We start from the raw sequence: 16,390 nt of genomic DNA on the forward strand, positions 1-16,390 counted from the left end.
CCCATCTTCCAAAATTCTCCACAAGTCAGTCATCACACACAGGGCTCTGAAATCCCTCCAGGGATGGGGACTCCACCCCTGCCCTGGGCAGCTCATTCCAATGCCTGACAACCCTTTCCATGGAGGAATTGTCCCAAAATCCCCCCAGCCCCTGCCCTGGCCCAGCCTGAGGCCGTTCCCTCTGCTCCTGTCCCTGTTCCCTGGAGCACAGCCCGACCCCCCCGGCTGTCCCCTCCTGGCAGGGACTTGTGCAGAGCCACAAGGTCCCCCCTGAGCCTCCTTTGCTCCAGGCTCTGCCCCTTCCCAGCTCCCTCAGCCCCTCCTGGTTCTCCAGACCCTTCCCAGCTCCCTCAGCCCCTCCTGGGTCTCCAGACCCTTCCCAGCTCCCTCAGCCCCTCCTGGTTCTCCAGACCCTTCCCAGCTCCCTCAGCCCCTCCTGGTTCTCCAGACCCTTCCCAGCTCCCTCAGCCCCTCCTGGTTCTCCAGACCCTTCCCAGCTCCATTCCCAAGCCCAAAGCTGATCCCATCAATCCCATTTCCATGATTTCCTCCCAGGATGAAATCTGGGGAGGTGGAAAGGGGCTGCAGTTCCTGTCCTGCCCTGCCTGATGAGAAGCTGTGGAAACCATGATTCCATGGTTCTGTTTCCAATGGATTTTCCTCTTTTCCCATTCCTGGCAAGCAGATTTCCTGGATCTGCACTGATTTATCCCCCACAGCTCCCAACAAACCCAATCCCAACTCAAATCCTTGACAACCACAAGTGCTTTGCTCTCATCCCTGTGATTCAGAGGGGAATTCTGTGTGCTGGAGTTGGGTTTGGAGCAAGGTGGATCCAACTTCTGGAATCATGGAATGGTTTGGATTGGAAAGGACCTTGAAATCATCCAGTTCCACCCCCTGGCATGGAATTCCACTAAAGGACACCTGGGGACAGCCAGAAGAACTTCCAGGCTAAGAGCTGGATGCAGGAAGTTATTCCAGCTCTTCTGGGTCACAAAACTGGGAATTCTTCTCCAAGTGGCTCCTGGCACAGGAATGGGCTGGAAATGCAAGTTCCAGCTGCTCAAATTCCATGGAAAACACAGCAGGGATTGATGGCAGAGATTAATGGCACCTGGGGGGGCTCTGGAGGCAGCCCAGGAAAAGGAGAAATAGTGGGTAGCTCCTGTTCATGTGAGTGTGTTCAGGTGGAGAGGGGATTTAAGAGTGGAATATAATTATTTTTGAGACATCAGTGTGTTCAGGTGAAGAGCAGATTGAGGAATAAAGTATGATAATTATTGTGGCATCAGTGTCTTCAGGTGGAGAGAAGATTCAAGAATAAAGTAGAATTATTAATTTGAGTGTGTTCAGGTGGAGAGGATTCAAGAAGAATTATTACTGAGGCATCAGTGTGTTCAGGTGGAGAGCAGATTTAAGAATAAAGTGTAATTATTATTAATTTGAGTGTGTTCAGGTGAAGAGAAGATTTAAGAATAAAGTGTAATTATTATTAATTTGAGTGTGTTCAGGTGAAGAGGATTCAAGAATAATTATCACTGAGACATCAGTGTGTCCAGGTGAAGAGCAGATTTAAAAATAAAGTGTAATTATTATTAATTTGAGTGTGCTCAGGTGAAGAGGATTCAAGAATTATTATTGAGGCACCAGTGTGTTCAGGTGGGGAGCAGATTTAAGAATAAAGTGTAATTATTATTAATTTGAGTGTGTTCAGGTGAAGAGGATTTAAGAAAAATTATTATTGAGGCACCAGTGTGTTCAGGTGGAGAGAAGATTTAAGAATAAAGTGTAATTATTATTAGTTTGAGTGTGTTCAGGTGAAGAGGATTCAAGCAGAATCATGACTGAGGCATCAGTGTGTTCAGGTGGAGAGCAGATTTAAGAGTAAAGTGTAATTATTGTTAATTTGAGTGTGTTCAGGTGGAGAGGATTCAAGAATAATTTTGACTGAGACATCAGTGTGTTCAGGTGGGGAGCAGATTTAAGAATAAAGTGTAATTATTATTAATTTGAGTGTGTTCAGGTGAAGAGGATTCAAGAAGAGGTATTATTGAGGCATCAGTGTGTTCAGGTGAAGAAAATTCAAGAAGAATTATAACTGAGACATCAGTGTGTCCAGGTGGAGAGCAGATTTAAGAATAATTATGACTGAGGCATCAGTGTGTTCAGGTGGAGAGCAGATTTAAGAATAATTATGACTGAGGCATCAGTGTGTTCAGGTGGAGAGCAGATTTAAGAATAAAGTGTAATTATTATTAATTTGAGTGTGTTCAGGTGGAGAGCAGATTTAAGAATAAAGTGTAATTATTAATTTGAGTGTGTTCAGGTGGAGAGCAGATTTAAGAATAAAGTGTAATTATTAATTTGAGTGTGTTCAGGTGAAGAGGATTCAAGAAGAATTATGACTGAGGCATCAGTGTGTCCAGGTGGAGAGCAGATTTAAGAAGAATCATGACTGAGGCATCAGTGTGTCCAGGTGGAGAGCAGATGGAGGCAGTACGTGCCTGGTTTGGTTACCAGACCCAAACACTCTTGGCACAAATCCCAGATTCCCACCTTCTGCGGGGATCTGGGACTGGGAGGTGTCACCAAACTCCTCTGAACACTGAGCAGCAGTTCAGGCTCAGCTGTTTGCACTCAGCACTGTTGGAGTTCCTGCAGCTTTTTCCAGCTCTGGATTTGTTCGTGGCCTTTCTCAGAGTCACTTTATCCCGTGTGATCTGACAACAAACAAACCCAGACCTGGAGAGATGTCAGGAAGGTGGGAGAATCTCTGTCTGTTGATGGCCTCAGACCTGTGTGTGTGGGGCATTTTTGGTTTTGCTTCTTGGGGTACACTCAATGAAGCAAACCCTGTAAATAACTCTGGCAAGTGTAGTGGTTTGGCTTTGTTAATTTAAGTTTTTTTTCAATTTTAAGCTTTTTTTGTTAATGTATTAAAGAGTGTGGTGGCTTTTGGTGTTGGTTAATTACTAATGTATTTATTTTTTGTTGTGTGATAGGATTAGGAGAAAGATAAAGTAGGTTTAAAACTTTAAAGGGGTATGAAGAAAATTTTATTAATAGTTTCCAGGTTTGTTTTCTCTGCATATTTCTCACTGTGTGCAGTTTTTTAATGGTTGGAAGCTTTGTATCACTTTTTTTAATGTCTGTCATGTCAAACTGTGACAGCAAGGGTGATTGATTGATTGATTGAGTGCAGAAGTCAAAACTGTGCTTGAAAAAATATCTACAGACACATGAATATTTGTAAATTTTCTAAAAGATGGGAGTTTGGTCATTTAGCCATGTAAAAAGTTAGGTAAACCCAATTTGTGTGCAGTGCTCTGTGTCCAGAGGCAATCCCTTCTGACAATGAGTACCATCATTTTTGGGGAGTTCAGAGGATCCCAAAGGCTCCCTGCTGCATTAATAATGAGCTGTGGGCAGTAGCAGGGTGTGCTTTGGAGGAGCCACAAACTCCTGGAGAGTAAATCCCTGTTATTCCTCCTGCACAGGCTGGTGTCATCCACGGGAGCCAAGGTGGATCCCAGCAGGCTCCTCCAGGTTTTGGGAAGTCATCCCCTCTTCCCCAAGGCTCAGTTCTGTGTCCTCAGCAAATTCCCAGATTTACACAGCAAGCCTGGGGTGAGTTTCACTCTTATTTCTGTTTTATTTCTTTTATTTCACTTCTTATTTCTGTTTTATTTCTTTTATTTCACTCTTATTTCTGTTTTATTTCTTTTATTTCACTCTTATTTCTGTTTTATTTCTTTTATTTCACTCTTATTTCTGTTTTATTTCTTTTATTTCACTTCTTATTTCTGTTTTATTTCTTTTATTTCACTTCTTATTTCTGTTTTATTTTAACAAATTCCTGCAGTGTCCCCAAGCCTCTGGGTGTGTCTGTGGTGCCTCTTGTCCCCAAATGGATTTAGAGGAAAACCCTGGGGCTCTGTTCTGATGGATTTTAGTTCATCTGGAATTAAGGCAAACAACTGGAAGGAATGATCCCTAAATCCCACAGAAAGTGGCTTGGGAACAGGCAGCACCTCTCCAGTCACTCACCATTCCCCTGGGAACTGACCTCAGCCCACATTTTTGGGGAGATCCAGGCTCTCCTTCATGCCATTCCCATAAATTTGGATGGATAAAGCTGGACAGGATGCAAATGTGGGATGTGCTCCTCCCTTTTTAACCCATCCTGGAACTTGTTTGGGGTCACTCTGCCCTCCTGTATCCCAAACTCCTCCCTCTGTGGTGTCATTTGGGATAACTTGGGCTGACAGTGATGCCTCAGGGTTGGCTTTTCTGTTTTTCACATTCTGTGCTGCTTTGGTGTGTGGGTCTGGGTTCATATTATGGGGTGGTGAGCTCTGTGCCCAGAGCAGGGAGACAAAACAATTCCTGCTCCAGCTGGGCACCAAGGACCAATGAGCCAAATCTCAGCCCAGGAGCACAAACCCCGTGGGCTGGAGAGAGAAAAACAAGCAGGGTGGGAGTGCCTGGGCTAAAGCTGGGCTGGGACAATGAACTGCAAGGTGCAAATGGAGCAGAGCTGATCCCAGGGAGAGACCCCGGGAGCGCTCGTGCATTTTGGGGCCATTTTGGGTCATCTTGGGGGCAGCCCTGGCTGGGCTCTGGTGCTGCCCAAGGTGCATCCATGGAGGAGATCCTTGGAATCAACCCCTGCTTCCTTCTGGAGCTCTGCCCAGCCTCTGCTCCAGCTCAGCCTTCTCAAGTTTAGGATTTACCAGCTCCTCACAGAATTTTTCCACCTCCTGGTGAGATTTTCCTGGAAGCTCCAAGCTTATTGCTGGGTTTTCCTTGTCCTTTCCCAGGCAGAGAAGATGTGGGCAGTCGTTGCTGTCATGGTGCTGTTCTCTGACAGCGTTGGTGACATCCAGAGGCTCCTGGAATGTTTCCGGAGCCCCCGCTCGGAGCTGGCCCTGCTGGAGGTCACCGAGGTGCTCCACTGCATGGCCACGCTGCTCTTGGCCATGAGGAACAAGAGCATTCCCATCTCCAACAGGTCAGGAGCTTCCCATTCCAGCCCTGGGCACTTCCCACCATCCCCAGGCTGCTCCAGTCCAGCCTCGGATGTTCCAGGGATGAGGCAGCTGCAGCTTCTCTGGGAATTCCTTCCCAATATCCCATCCCAAATCTCCCCTTTTTTCCAATCTGAAGCCATTCCCTGTGTCCTGTCCCTCCATCCCTTATCCCAAGTCTCCCTCCTGGAGCCCCTTTGGGCCCTGCAAGGGACTCTGAGGTCTCTCCAACTTTGAGTTTCACATCCCTCCAATTCCCAGCAGGACAGCAGCATTCCCATCTCCAACAGGTCAGGAGCTTCCCATTCCAGCCCTGGGCACTTCCCACCATCCCAGGGTGCTCCAGTCTGGCTTTGGATGTTCCAGGGATGAGGCAGCTGCAGCTTCTCTGGGAATTCCAGCCCAGCCCAGGAATTCCTTCCCAAATCTCCCCTTTTTTTCCAGTCTGAAGCCATTCCCTGTGTCCTGTCCCTCCATCCCTTATCCCAAAGTCTTCCTCCTGGAGCCCCTTTAGGCCCTGGAAGCTTCTCTGGGAATTCCAGCCCAGCCCAAGAATTCCTTCCCAATATCCCATCCCAAATGTCCCCATTTTTCCAATCTGAAGCCATTCCCTGTGTCCTGTCCCTCCTTTATCCCAAGTCTCTCTCCTGGAGCCCCTTTAGGCCCTGGAAGAGGCTCTGAGGTCTCTCCAACTTTGAGATTCAAATCCCTAGAGTTCCCAGGGGATTTGGATCTCCAACCTGGCCTTGGACACTTCCAGGGATGAGGCAGCTACAGCTCCTCTAGGAATTCATTCCAGTGCTTCCCCACCCTCCCAGGCAGGAATTCCTTCCCAATTTCCCATCTATCCCATCCCTCTGGCATTCCCCCTTGTCCTGTCACTCCTTTCAGGATACAATATTTTAAAAATCCCCATTTTTCCCAAAATAAAAGCAGGATTTAAAGACTTTTCCTGCTCAGCTACAACAATTTAATGTTTTTATTACCCCCCCCAAAATGGATTTATTTTACTTCATTCCAAGTCCTAGGAGCTCCTTCCCTCATGATCCTTTTGTTCCCTCCAGAAAAAGGGATCTGAGCAGAGATTCCTTGAGATTCCTTCAGGACTGCAGTGGGGATGAGGATGAAGGACACAGGGAAATCCTTCTTGGGAGAAAATTGAGAAGGAGCTGGAGTGGGAAATGAAAACAGCCAGGAATTAGATGGTTCTGGAAGCTGTGAGTTCTAAGGGACTGTAGGACAGGGAAAGGCTCATCCTGAGGGAAACTGGGATCTTTGTTTGGAATGTTAATGATTGATTAATTGCTGGATAAAGTCATTAACTTGCAGGAAACGTGGCAGGTCAGAATCCAGGGATTTTAGAATTTCCATCTCCCTGGCCAAGCCAGACCAGAAAAAGTGGGAATTCCTCCTGGGAATAAGGAGGAAATGTGTCCTGGAGGAATTGCCTGGTTGCTGTTTGCAGTAATTAATGAGTCTGAGGGTCCAAATCTTGATGAGAGACACAAAAGCTGTCCCAGAGGGCTGGAAGAAAGGAACCAAACTGCCCTAAGAGAGGGAAAACCACAGAGGGAAAACCCTGCTGGAGAATCCAGGTTAATTTTAAACCAGCTGTTGTCAACACAGTGAAAACCAAAGAATCTCTTTTCCCTCTGCAAGAATTTCCAGCAACAATTATTACCAGAGCTAAAAACCTCCCCTAAAACCATTCTGAACCAAAAACTGCTTCACTCTAAAAGCCCAAAGCAGCCCCAAATTCCCTCTGGGGTCCCCCAGCCCCAGGTCAGGTGTTAATTGTGGCTCAGGGGTGCAGAATGATCCCCTGGGCTCTGACCCAGGTCATGTTGGCCTGGAGGACCCTGGAATACAAACCTGGCAGTGCCCAGGGAGAGGCCACGCTCAGAGCTGACCCCACGGTGCCTTTGCTGTCACTTCTCAAGGCAGAATCATTTAAAGAACATTTTAAATTATTCATCATTTTCTGCAGAGCTTGAGGCTTTTTATTTTTTAATTATCCAAGATATTGGTGGTGTTTTAAGTGGCTGCAGAGGTTTAATTTGTTATTAATGATTTCTCAGTGCTAATTCCTGTTTTATCCCCTTTTTTTTTTCCTCAGGATTCACTACAATATTTTCTATTGCTTGTATCTGATGGAAAATGCCTCTGGAATTGTGCAGCCTCTGGAAGAGGGAAGAATGGATTCGTGTCCCAGGTGATCCAAGTAGTGCATGCTGAGCATTCCATGGAGTGAGGAGCAAATATTCCAAATATTCCACAGCAGGAAAAGGTGGAGGTGGATCAGTGGCACAGCTGATCCTGCTGCTCACCACCTTCCCATGAATTCTCAGAGGAAAATCAGGATTGGGCCTGAGATCTGTAAAATTGGGAGTGCTGGCTTTGAATTCATTGCTGGGTCTGTCTTGGAATCGTGGCAGGGTTTGGAATCAGCCAGTGCCACCCTGCCATGGCAGGGACACCTCCCTCTGTCCCAGGCTGCTCCAGCCTGGCCTGGGACACTCCAGGGATGCAGGGGCAGCCCCAGCTGCTCTGGGAATCCCTTCCCAAAATCCCACCCCAGTCTCCCTCTCCCAGGGAATTCCCTCCATTCCCAGCTCTCCCGGCCTGGGATTGGATCCATCCCCACCCCGACTCCGCTCTAGGAAGGAATTTTGGGATCTGGGGGCTTCACTGGGAATCTCAGGACTCCAGGAAGGGTCTCCCTTCCCTTTTCCATCCCCAACTTCTGTAAAAATCCCTCAGGATGGATTCTGAGTGTCCCAAATCCCAGAATGGTTTGGGTGGGAAGGGACCTTCCACCCCATCCCATTCCAATCCCACTGTCCCAGGCAGCTCCAGCCCCAGGGTCCAGCCTGGCCTGGGACACTCCAGGGATGCAGGGGCAGCCCCAGCTGCTCTGGCAGTTCCAGCCCAGCCAGGAATTCCTCATTGCCCAGATCCCATCCAGCCCTGCCCTCTGGCACTGGGAGCCATTCCCTGGCTCCTGTCCCTGCAGGCCTTGTCCCCAGTCCCTCTGCAGCTCTCCTGGAGCCCCTCCAGGCCCTGGAATGTGCTGGAAGCTCTCCCTGGAGCCTTCCCTTCTTCTTCTTCTCTTTTTTGTATTTGTTAAGGTGGGGATTGAAGTGTTAGAGATGGTATTTTGTGTCTAGGTTTAGATATTTATAATTTTTTATTTGCATTATAAAGTGTGAGTTTTATAGTATTTTACTACTAAGGTATAAGATGATTAACTATTTTTATATAAGGTTTTTTAAGGTTAAACTATTTAATTAAGAAATTATACTTAAATTATTTTTACTTTTAAAATAATAACTAATTATTTGACATTTGTAATGTGGACTTTTTTGTCTGATTACAAATCATTATTTAAACTCATGAAGAAGAAGGGAGAAGGTAAAAAAAGGATTAGTTACTGCCTTAAAACTTTTATTTTAGTTTTATATATTTTACTATATTTTAAAACTCTAAACTCTTAAGTTTTCTATTTAATGATATTGCAGACTTCTAATTAAACTACACTCTTGTAATCTCAGTGTAATTAATTTTGGAAGTCTTCTCCACACCTCCTCCTGGAGAAAGGGAGTGGGATAAACTCATCCATCACCGAGGTCTAACAGAGATAAAACTGGTTTTAATGAGCTTGAGGTGCCAAATTCGTTCTTAAAGCACACCTTGGGCCCTCAAAAATATTTTTCCTTTGTGTGTGATGTTTTCCTCTATTCCCTAAAAAATCTTTCCCAAGACTTTTTAGTTTATCTCCACTATTTTCTTATTCCATGCTTTTCTCCTTTTCCCATTAGCCAAGTTGGGATGGGATCAATCAATCCCTGATTTCCCTGGTATTTTCTTTTAAGTGGGATGGTTTATTTTAGGAGTTTTTAAAGGATTCATTCCTTTCCCACTTGTTGATTAGAATTTTTTCCCTGTTTTTAGTGGATGGGCTGATGTCAGGCTGACCCATGAACAGCAGAGGATTTTGAGTCACAAAATTGAGCCTGGCCAAACAGTGAAAATAATGGCATTTGCAGGTAAGAGCCCAAAATGTTGGAAGAATACTTGGACAGTTCCCAGTCTGCTCCTTCCCTCCCTGATCCCTCTGTCTGAGGGATTGTGAGATCCCAGGGAATCAATTTGTGCCTCTGGGATAACAAATTAAAGGGGAAAACTGCCAAAATGGAGGCAGAATAAAAACAGGGCAGAGGGGAGTGGGAAAATGTGGAACAGCCCTACAGATCCTGAGTTTGGGAAAGGAGGAAGAGGAGATGCTCCAGGTGCTGGAGTAGAGATTTCCCTGGAACCCCTGGAGGAGCAGTTCCTGAAGGACTGAGCCCATGGAAAGGGAGCAGCTCCTGAAGGACTGAGCCCATGGATAAAGGGAGCAGTTCCTGAAGGACTGAGCCCATGGACAAAGGGAGCAGTTCCTGAAGGACTGAGCCCATGGATAAAGGGAGCAGTTCCTGAAGGACTGAGCCCATGGATAAAGGGAGCAGTTCCTGAAGGGCTGAGCCCATGGAAAGGGAGCAGCTCCTGAAGGACTGAGCCCATGGATAAAGGGAGCAGTTCCTGAAGGACTGAGCCCATGGACAAAGGGAGCAGTTCCTGAAGGACTGAGCCCATGGATAAAGGGAGCAGTTCCTGAAGGACTGAGCCCATGGATAAAGGGAGCAGTTCCTGAAGGACTGAGCCCATGGATAAAGGGAGCAGTTCCTGAAGGACTGAGCCCATGGATAAAGGGAGCAGTTCTGAAGGACTGAGCCCATGGATAAAGGGAGCAGTTCCTGAAGGACTGAGCCCATGGACAAAGGGAGCAGTTCCTGAAGGACTGAGCCCATGGACAAAGGGAGCAGTTCCTGAAGGACTGAGCCCATGGACAAAGGGAGCAGTTCCTGAAGGACTGAGCCCATGGACAAAGGGAGCAGCTCCTGAAGGACTGAGCCCATGGACAAAGGGAGCAGTTCCTGAAGGACTGAGCCCATGGACAAAGGGAGCAGTTCCTGAAGGACTGAGCCCATGGAAAAGGGCCCCACACTGGAGTGGGCAGTTCCTGCAGTTGTGCCAGGAAAGGTTGAGGTTGGATATTGGGACAATTCCTCCAGGCAAAGGCTCATCCAGCCCTGGCTCAGCTGCCCAGGCAGAGGTGGAGTCCCCATTCCTGGAGGGATTTAAAAGCCCCATGGATGTGGCACTTGGGGACATGGATGGCCTTGGAAGTGCTGGGAATGGTTGGGCTTGACCTTAGAGAACTTTGCCAACCCAAAGAATTCCCTGTTTCTCTGAAATCAGGAGTGAAGTGGAATATTGGAGTTGGGACAGCAGGAGAGGAAGGTGTAAAAAAAAAATTAAATATATATGGAATCATTTATTCCTGGCTGTGGATATTTTATTCCTTATTTTTCTTTTATCCCTTCTTTTCCTCTGCTCTCCAGGCACGGGGAAAACCTCGACCTTGGTGAAGTACGCAGAGAAATTCTCGGAGCTGAAATTCCTTTACCTGGCTTTTAACAAAGCTGTGGCAGAGAAGGGGAAACGGGTTTTCCCAAGGAATGTCACCTGCAAGACCTTCCACTCCTTGGCTTTTGGAAGCGTTGGGAGACAGTGAGTGGGGAATTCCAATTCCTTTGTGGAAGGGGAAGTGGTTTTGAGGGAAACCCCCAGGATTTGGGGCAGCACAAATAATGGGGGGGAATTTGTCATTTGTGGTTTCCAGATGGATGCAGTGGGATGCTCCAGGGATTTTGGTGTCCATGGGAGCACCCCAAAGCCAAGGAGCTCCTCACGGGGGGGTGGAAATCCACTGGGAGTGGGGTTTTCCCACTTCCCATTCCCACTGGAACTCTACAGCTGCTCCAAGTGCTGCTTTTCCTGAGCAGAGGATCAATTTCCTTATCCTGAGCTGTTTTCATGATCCAGTTTCTGTCCAATTCTGGCACATTAAACTGGGAGAAGGAAGGAAAATGAGCCATGACCTAGAAAAAGAGGGAAATCCCATTCCCTGGCTCTGCAAACACTCTGGAATTCCAGGGATGAGCTCAATTTTCCATCTCTAAAATGTATAAAATCAACACATTTGTGCTTCCACCAGGACAAATCTGTGCAGCTTTAAAGATATTCCATTATTAGAATGAAATGGGATATAAAGCCAAGCTTTTTCCAGGGATAGTGCACCAAAACAAAAAAAAAAAAAAGGGATTTCTGTGGTTTTTAACATTTTTTCCCCTGTCTTCTTTCTTTTTCCCCTGTCTTCTTTTTTTTTTCCCGTCTTCTTTTTTTTCTTCCTCTCTTTTTTTCCTGTCCTTTTTTTTTCCTTTTCCTGTCCTTTATTTTTTCCTTTTCCTGTCCTTTATTTTTTCCTTTTCCTGTCCTTTATTTTTTCCTTTTCCTGTCCTTTATTTTTTCCCTGTCTTTTTTCTGTTTTTTTTTTTTTGTCCTTTTTTTTTGGTTTTTTGGTGCCTTTTTCTTGTCCCTCTGGCACAGCTACAAAGAGAAAGGCAAGCTGAACTTCTCCAAGATGTCCGTGTATTCCATCAGCTTCCTGCTCCAGAACAGGGAGGGCCAATCCCTGTTTGTAAGAGGGAAAACGGTGTCCCAAACCTTGGAAAACTTCTTCTCCTCCTCAGATGAGGAGATCTGTGAGGAGCACGTGCCCCTGTGGTTCAAAAACACTCACGGGATGATGCAGCAAGTGAGCCCACAGGAAAAGAGAGTGAGTCTTTGGGATGGAGCCTCTGGAATTTTCTGAGGTTGGATGGGCTTTGGAGAAGTCTGGGATAGTGGGAAATGTACCTGCTCGTGGGTGGGGTGGCTCTGGATGGGCTTTGAGGTCCCTTCCAACCCAAAGCATTCCATGATTCTATAAAATAACTCGTGTCCATCCCCCTTCCCAAAACGGTGAGAGGAAGAGATCTTCCCATGTTCAACTGAAATTTGGGATTGGGGAAATTTGGTATTGGGAATCCTTCAGCCAGAGAAAGGCTTGGGGTCATCCTGAGCTTTGGGAGACATCAGAGGCTGGTGCAGCATTGCAAAGGAATTGGGATGAAAAGCAGAAGGTTGGGATGAAAGTCAAAAGATCGGGAGGAGGAGGAAAATCCAAAGGTTGGGAGGAAGAAGAATCCAAAGATTGGGATGAAAATCCAAAGATTGGGAGGAGGAGGAGGAAAATCAAAAGGTTGGGAGGAAGAAGAATCCAAAGATTGGGATGAAAATCCAAAGGTTGGGAGGAGGAGGAGGAAAATCCAGAGGTTGGGAGGAGGAGGAAGAGGAAAATCCAGAGGTCGGGAGGAGGAGGAGGAAAATCCAGAGATCGGGATGAAAATCCAAAGGTTGGGAGGAGAAATCAAAGACTGGGAGGAGGAAGAATCCAAAGATTGGGAGGAGGAGGAGGAAAATCCAAAGATTGGGATGAAAATCAAAAGGTTGGGAGGAGGAGGAAAATCAAAAGGTTGGGAGGAAGAAGAATCCAAAGATTGGGATGAAAATCAAAAGACTGGGAGAAGGAATCCAAATGTTGGGAGGAGGAATCAAAGATTGGGTGGAAGAATCGAAGACTGGGAGGAGGAAAATCCAAAGGTTGGGAGGAAAATCCAAAGGTTGGGAGGAGGAATCGAAGATTGGGAAGAGAAATTAAACATTGGGAGGAAGGTGATGCTTGGGGGAAAAAAGGGATAATCCCTGTTTTCCCTAAAAAATACTTCCAGCCAATCTCCTCACCTAATCTGAGGAGCTGCTTGGGATGGGAAAAAAAGGATCTGAGGCTTTTTGGGAATGGCTCCCTCTGCCAGAGGGCAGGCATGGATGGGATCTGGGCAATGAGGAATTCCTGCCTGGGCTGGAACTGCCAGAGCAGCTGGGGTTGCCCCTGCATCCCTGCAGTGTCCCAGGCCAGGCTGGAGCAGCCTGGAGAGAGGAAAATGTCCCTGTCCATGGATGGGGTGGGACTGGGTGGGCTTTGAGGCCCTTTCCAGCCCAAGCCATTCCATAATTTTATTTTTATCCCAATCCTTCTGTTTTCCCATTTGAGATCAACGTGGAAGAGGCCAAAGAGATTTGGCACAACATGAAGAAGCTGGATGGAGACACAGAGAAGAAATACAAGATGACTTGTGATGGTAAAAGAGATGGAAAATCCCTTGGGAAAAAGGGATTTAATGGTGGAAAAATCAACAGATTTATTATTCCTGCTTCTGGCTGAGCATCCAGGAGAAAGAAAATCCCTTTTTTCCTGACACTGGCTGACCAGGGAATATCCCTCTGGCTCAATTTTCCATTTTATATCTATTTGTAAAATACATAAAATGAATTTATGCTCCCACTAGGATAAAAAATGTGGAAATTTTAAGGATATTCACATTTTTTAATGGCTAAAAACCAAGCCCAAAATTTGGAAGTTGCTTCCAGAACATCCTTTCCTCTGGATAGTGCTGGAGATAACTGGGGAAAACCTTTTTCTTGGAATTTTTGGTGGGCATTAAGAAGCTGGAAATAATCAAGGGCGACAGAGATTTTTTGCAGCCCTTCCAAATGTGGAAATTCCAAATAGGAAGCGAAGCCAGAAATGTCACAAAACAACCAAAAAAAAAAAGGAAAAAAGGGATTTGTTTTAAAGATCCTGGTGGATCTTCCCTGTCCTTGAAATTCCTGATTTTCCCCCTCAGGGTATTTGAAACTTTGGCAGCTCAGCAAGCCCCAGATCTCAGGATACAATGCCATTTTTGTGGATGAAGCCCAGGATTGCACTCCAGGTGAGTTATTCCAGGAGCTGGAGCTCCCAGAGGAGATTTCCAGGTGCTCAGGAGTGTGGTGGAAGTATCTCAACCCAAACACTTGGAATTGAAACAAATTTTCCCCTCAGGTTTGATGTTTAAACTGAGCTTTTCCTTGGGCTTGGACCCTCCTGATCCAAACTGAGCTTTCCCTTGGGTTTGGATTGGAGCAGGTTCTTCCTCATGATCCCAACTGAGCTTTTCTTTGGGTTTGGATTGGAGCAGGTTCTTCCCTCATGATCCCAACTGACTTTTCCATGGTTTGGAGCAGGTTCTTTTCTCCTGATCCCAACTGAGCTTTTCCTTGGGTTTGGACCCTCATGATCCCAACAGGGGTTGGGATTGGAGCAGGTTCTTTCCTTGGCTTTGGATTGGAGCAGGTTCTTCCCTCATAATCCCAACTGAGCTTTTCTTTGGGTTTGGATCTTCATGATCCCAACTGAGCTTTTCCTTGGCTTTGGAGCAGGTTCTTCCCTCATGATCCCAACTGAGCTTTTCCTTGGCTTTGGAGCAGGTTCTTCCTTCATGATCCATTTTTTTTCCCCTCACAGCCATCGTGGATATTGTGCAATCAAAAATGTGGGAAAATCCTGGTGGGAGACCCCCCACCAGCAGAAGTTCTTCCCTCATGGTCCCAACTGAGCTTTTCCTTGGATTTGGACCCTCATGATCCCAACTGGGGTTGGGATTGGAGCAGGTTCTTCCCTCATGATCCCAACTGAACTTTTCTTTGGGTTTGGATCTTCATGATCCCAACTGAGTTTTTCCTTGGCTTTGGAACAAGTTCTTCCCTCATGATCCAATTTTTTTTCCCCTCACAGCCATCATGGATATTGTGCAATCCCAAAAATATGGGAAAATCCTGGTGGGAGACCCCCCCCACCAGCAGAAGTTCTTCCCTCATGATCCTAACTGAGCTTTCCCTTGGGTTTGGATTGGAGCAGGTTCTTCCCTCATGATCCCAACTGAGCTTTCCCTTGGGTTTGGATCCTCATGATCCCAATTTAGCTTTTCCTTGGCTTTGGATTGGAGCAGGTTCTTCCCTCATGATCCTAACTGAGCTTTTCCTTGGATTTGGATCCTCATGATCCCTACTGAGCTTTTCCTTGGCTTTGTAGCAGGTTCTTCCAAACTGAGCTTTTCCTTGGATTTGGACTTTCATGATCTCAGCAGAGCTTTCCCTTGGGTTTGGATTGGAGCAGGTTCTTCCCTCATGATCCCAACTGAGTTTTGCATGGATTGGAGCAGGTTCTTCCCTCATGATCCAATTTTTTTTCCCTCACAGCCATCGTGGATATTGTGCAATCCCAAAAATGTGGGAAAATCCTGGTGGGATACCCCCCCACCACCAGAAGTTCTTCCCTCGTGATCCCAACTGAGCTTTTCCTTGGATTTGGACCCTCATGATCCCAACAGGGCTTGGGATTGGAGCAGGTTCTTTCCTTGGCTTTGGATTGGAGCAGGTTCTTCCCTCATAATCCCAACTGAGCTTTTCTTTGGGTTTGGATCCTCATGATCCCTACTGAGCTTTCCCTTGGCTTTGGAGCAGGTTCTTCCAAACTGAGCTTTTCCTTAGATTTGGAACAGGTTCTTCCCTCATGATTCCAACTGAGCTTTTCCTTCGGTTTGGATCCTCATGATCCCAACTGAGCTTTTCCTTGGGTTTGGATTGGAGCAGGTTCTTCCCTCATGATCCCAACTGAGCTTTTCCTTGGGTTTGGATTGGAGCAGGTTCTTCCCTCATGATCCCAACTGAGTTTTCCATGGTTTGGAGCAGGTTCTTCCCTCATGATCCATTTTTTTTTTCCCTCACAGCCATCATGGATATTGTGCAATCCCAAAAATGTGGGAAAATCCTGGTGGGAGACCCCCCACCAGCAGAAGTTCTTCCCTCATGATCCCAACTGAGCTTTTCCTTGGATTTGGACCCTCATGATCCCAACTGGGGTTGGGATTGGAGCAGGTTCTTCCCTCATGATCCCAACTGAGCTTTTCTTTGGGTTTGGATCCTCATGATCCCAACTGAGCTTTTCCTTGGCTTTGGAACAAGTTCTTCCCTCATGATCCAATATTTTTCCCCTCACAGCCATCATGGATATTGTGCAATCCCAAAAATATGGGAAAATCCTGGTGGGAGACCCCCCCCCCACCAGCAGAAGTTCTTCCCTCATGATCCTAACTGAGCTTTCCCTTGGGTTTGGATCCTCATGATCCCAATTTGGCTTTTCCTTGGCTTTGGATTGGAGCAGGTTCTTCCCTCATGATCCTAACTGAGCTTTTCCTTGGATTTGGATCCTCATGATCCCTACTGAGCTTTTCCTTGGCTTTGGAGCAGGTTCTTCCCTCATGATCCCAACTGAGTTTTCCATGGTTTGGAGCAGGTTCTTCCCTCATGATCCAATTTTTTTCCCGTCACAGCCATCGTGGATATTGTGCAATCCCAACACTGTGGGAAGATCCTGGTGGGAGACCCTCACCAGCAGATCTACACCTTCCGAGGGGCGGTCAACACGCTGTACCTGGTGCCTCACACCCACCTGTACTACCTGACCCAGGTAAGGGCAGCGTTTTCCATGGATA

General features: G+C 46.6%; 1 protein-coding gene across 5 annotated transcripts in view; it reads left to right on the forward strand.

Moving 5' to 3' along the window:
* The window catches only part of FBH1 (F-box DNA helicase 1), a 41,905-nt gene that overhangs the window by 8,671 nt on the left and 16,844 nt on the right, over nt 1-16,390 (forward strand). For all 5 annotated transcript variants that reach the window (XR_009486655.1, XM_059847607.1, XM_059847606.1 and 2 more), the window contains 9 exons: nt 3,501-3,630; nt 4,824-5,014; nt 7,147-7,242; nt 8,982-9,076; nt 10,475-10,643; nt 11,523-11,751; nt 13,069-13,156; nt 13,703-13,789; nt 16,229-16,365. Coding sequence is in view for 4 of the 5 variants with exons in the window: in XM_059847607.1 (XP_059703590.1) it covers nt 3,501-3,630; nt 4,824-5,014; nt 7,147-7,242; nt 8,982-9,076; nt 10,475-10,643; nt 11,523-11,751; nt 13,069-13,156; nt 13,703-13,789; nt 16,229-16,365 (1,222 nt within the window). In the remaining variant the exon portion in view is untranslated. The remainder of the gene's footprint in view (nt 1-3,500; nt 3,631-4,823; nt 5,015-7,146; nt 7,243-8,981; nt 9,077-10,474; nt 10,644-11,522; nt 11,752-13,068; nt 13,157-13,702; nt 13,790-16,228; nt 16,366-16,390) is intronic.

This window comes from Haemorhous mexicanus, chromosome 5, assembly GCF_027477595.1.
Source record: "Haemorhous mexicanus isolate bHaeMex1 chromosome 5, bHaeMex1.pri, whole genome shotgun sequence".
NCBI lineage: Eukaryota > Metazoa > Chordata > Aves > Passeriformes > Fringillidae > Haemorhous > Haemorhous mexicanus.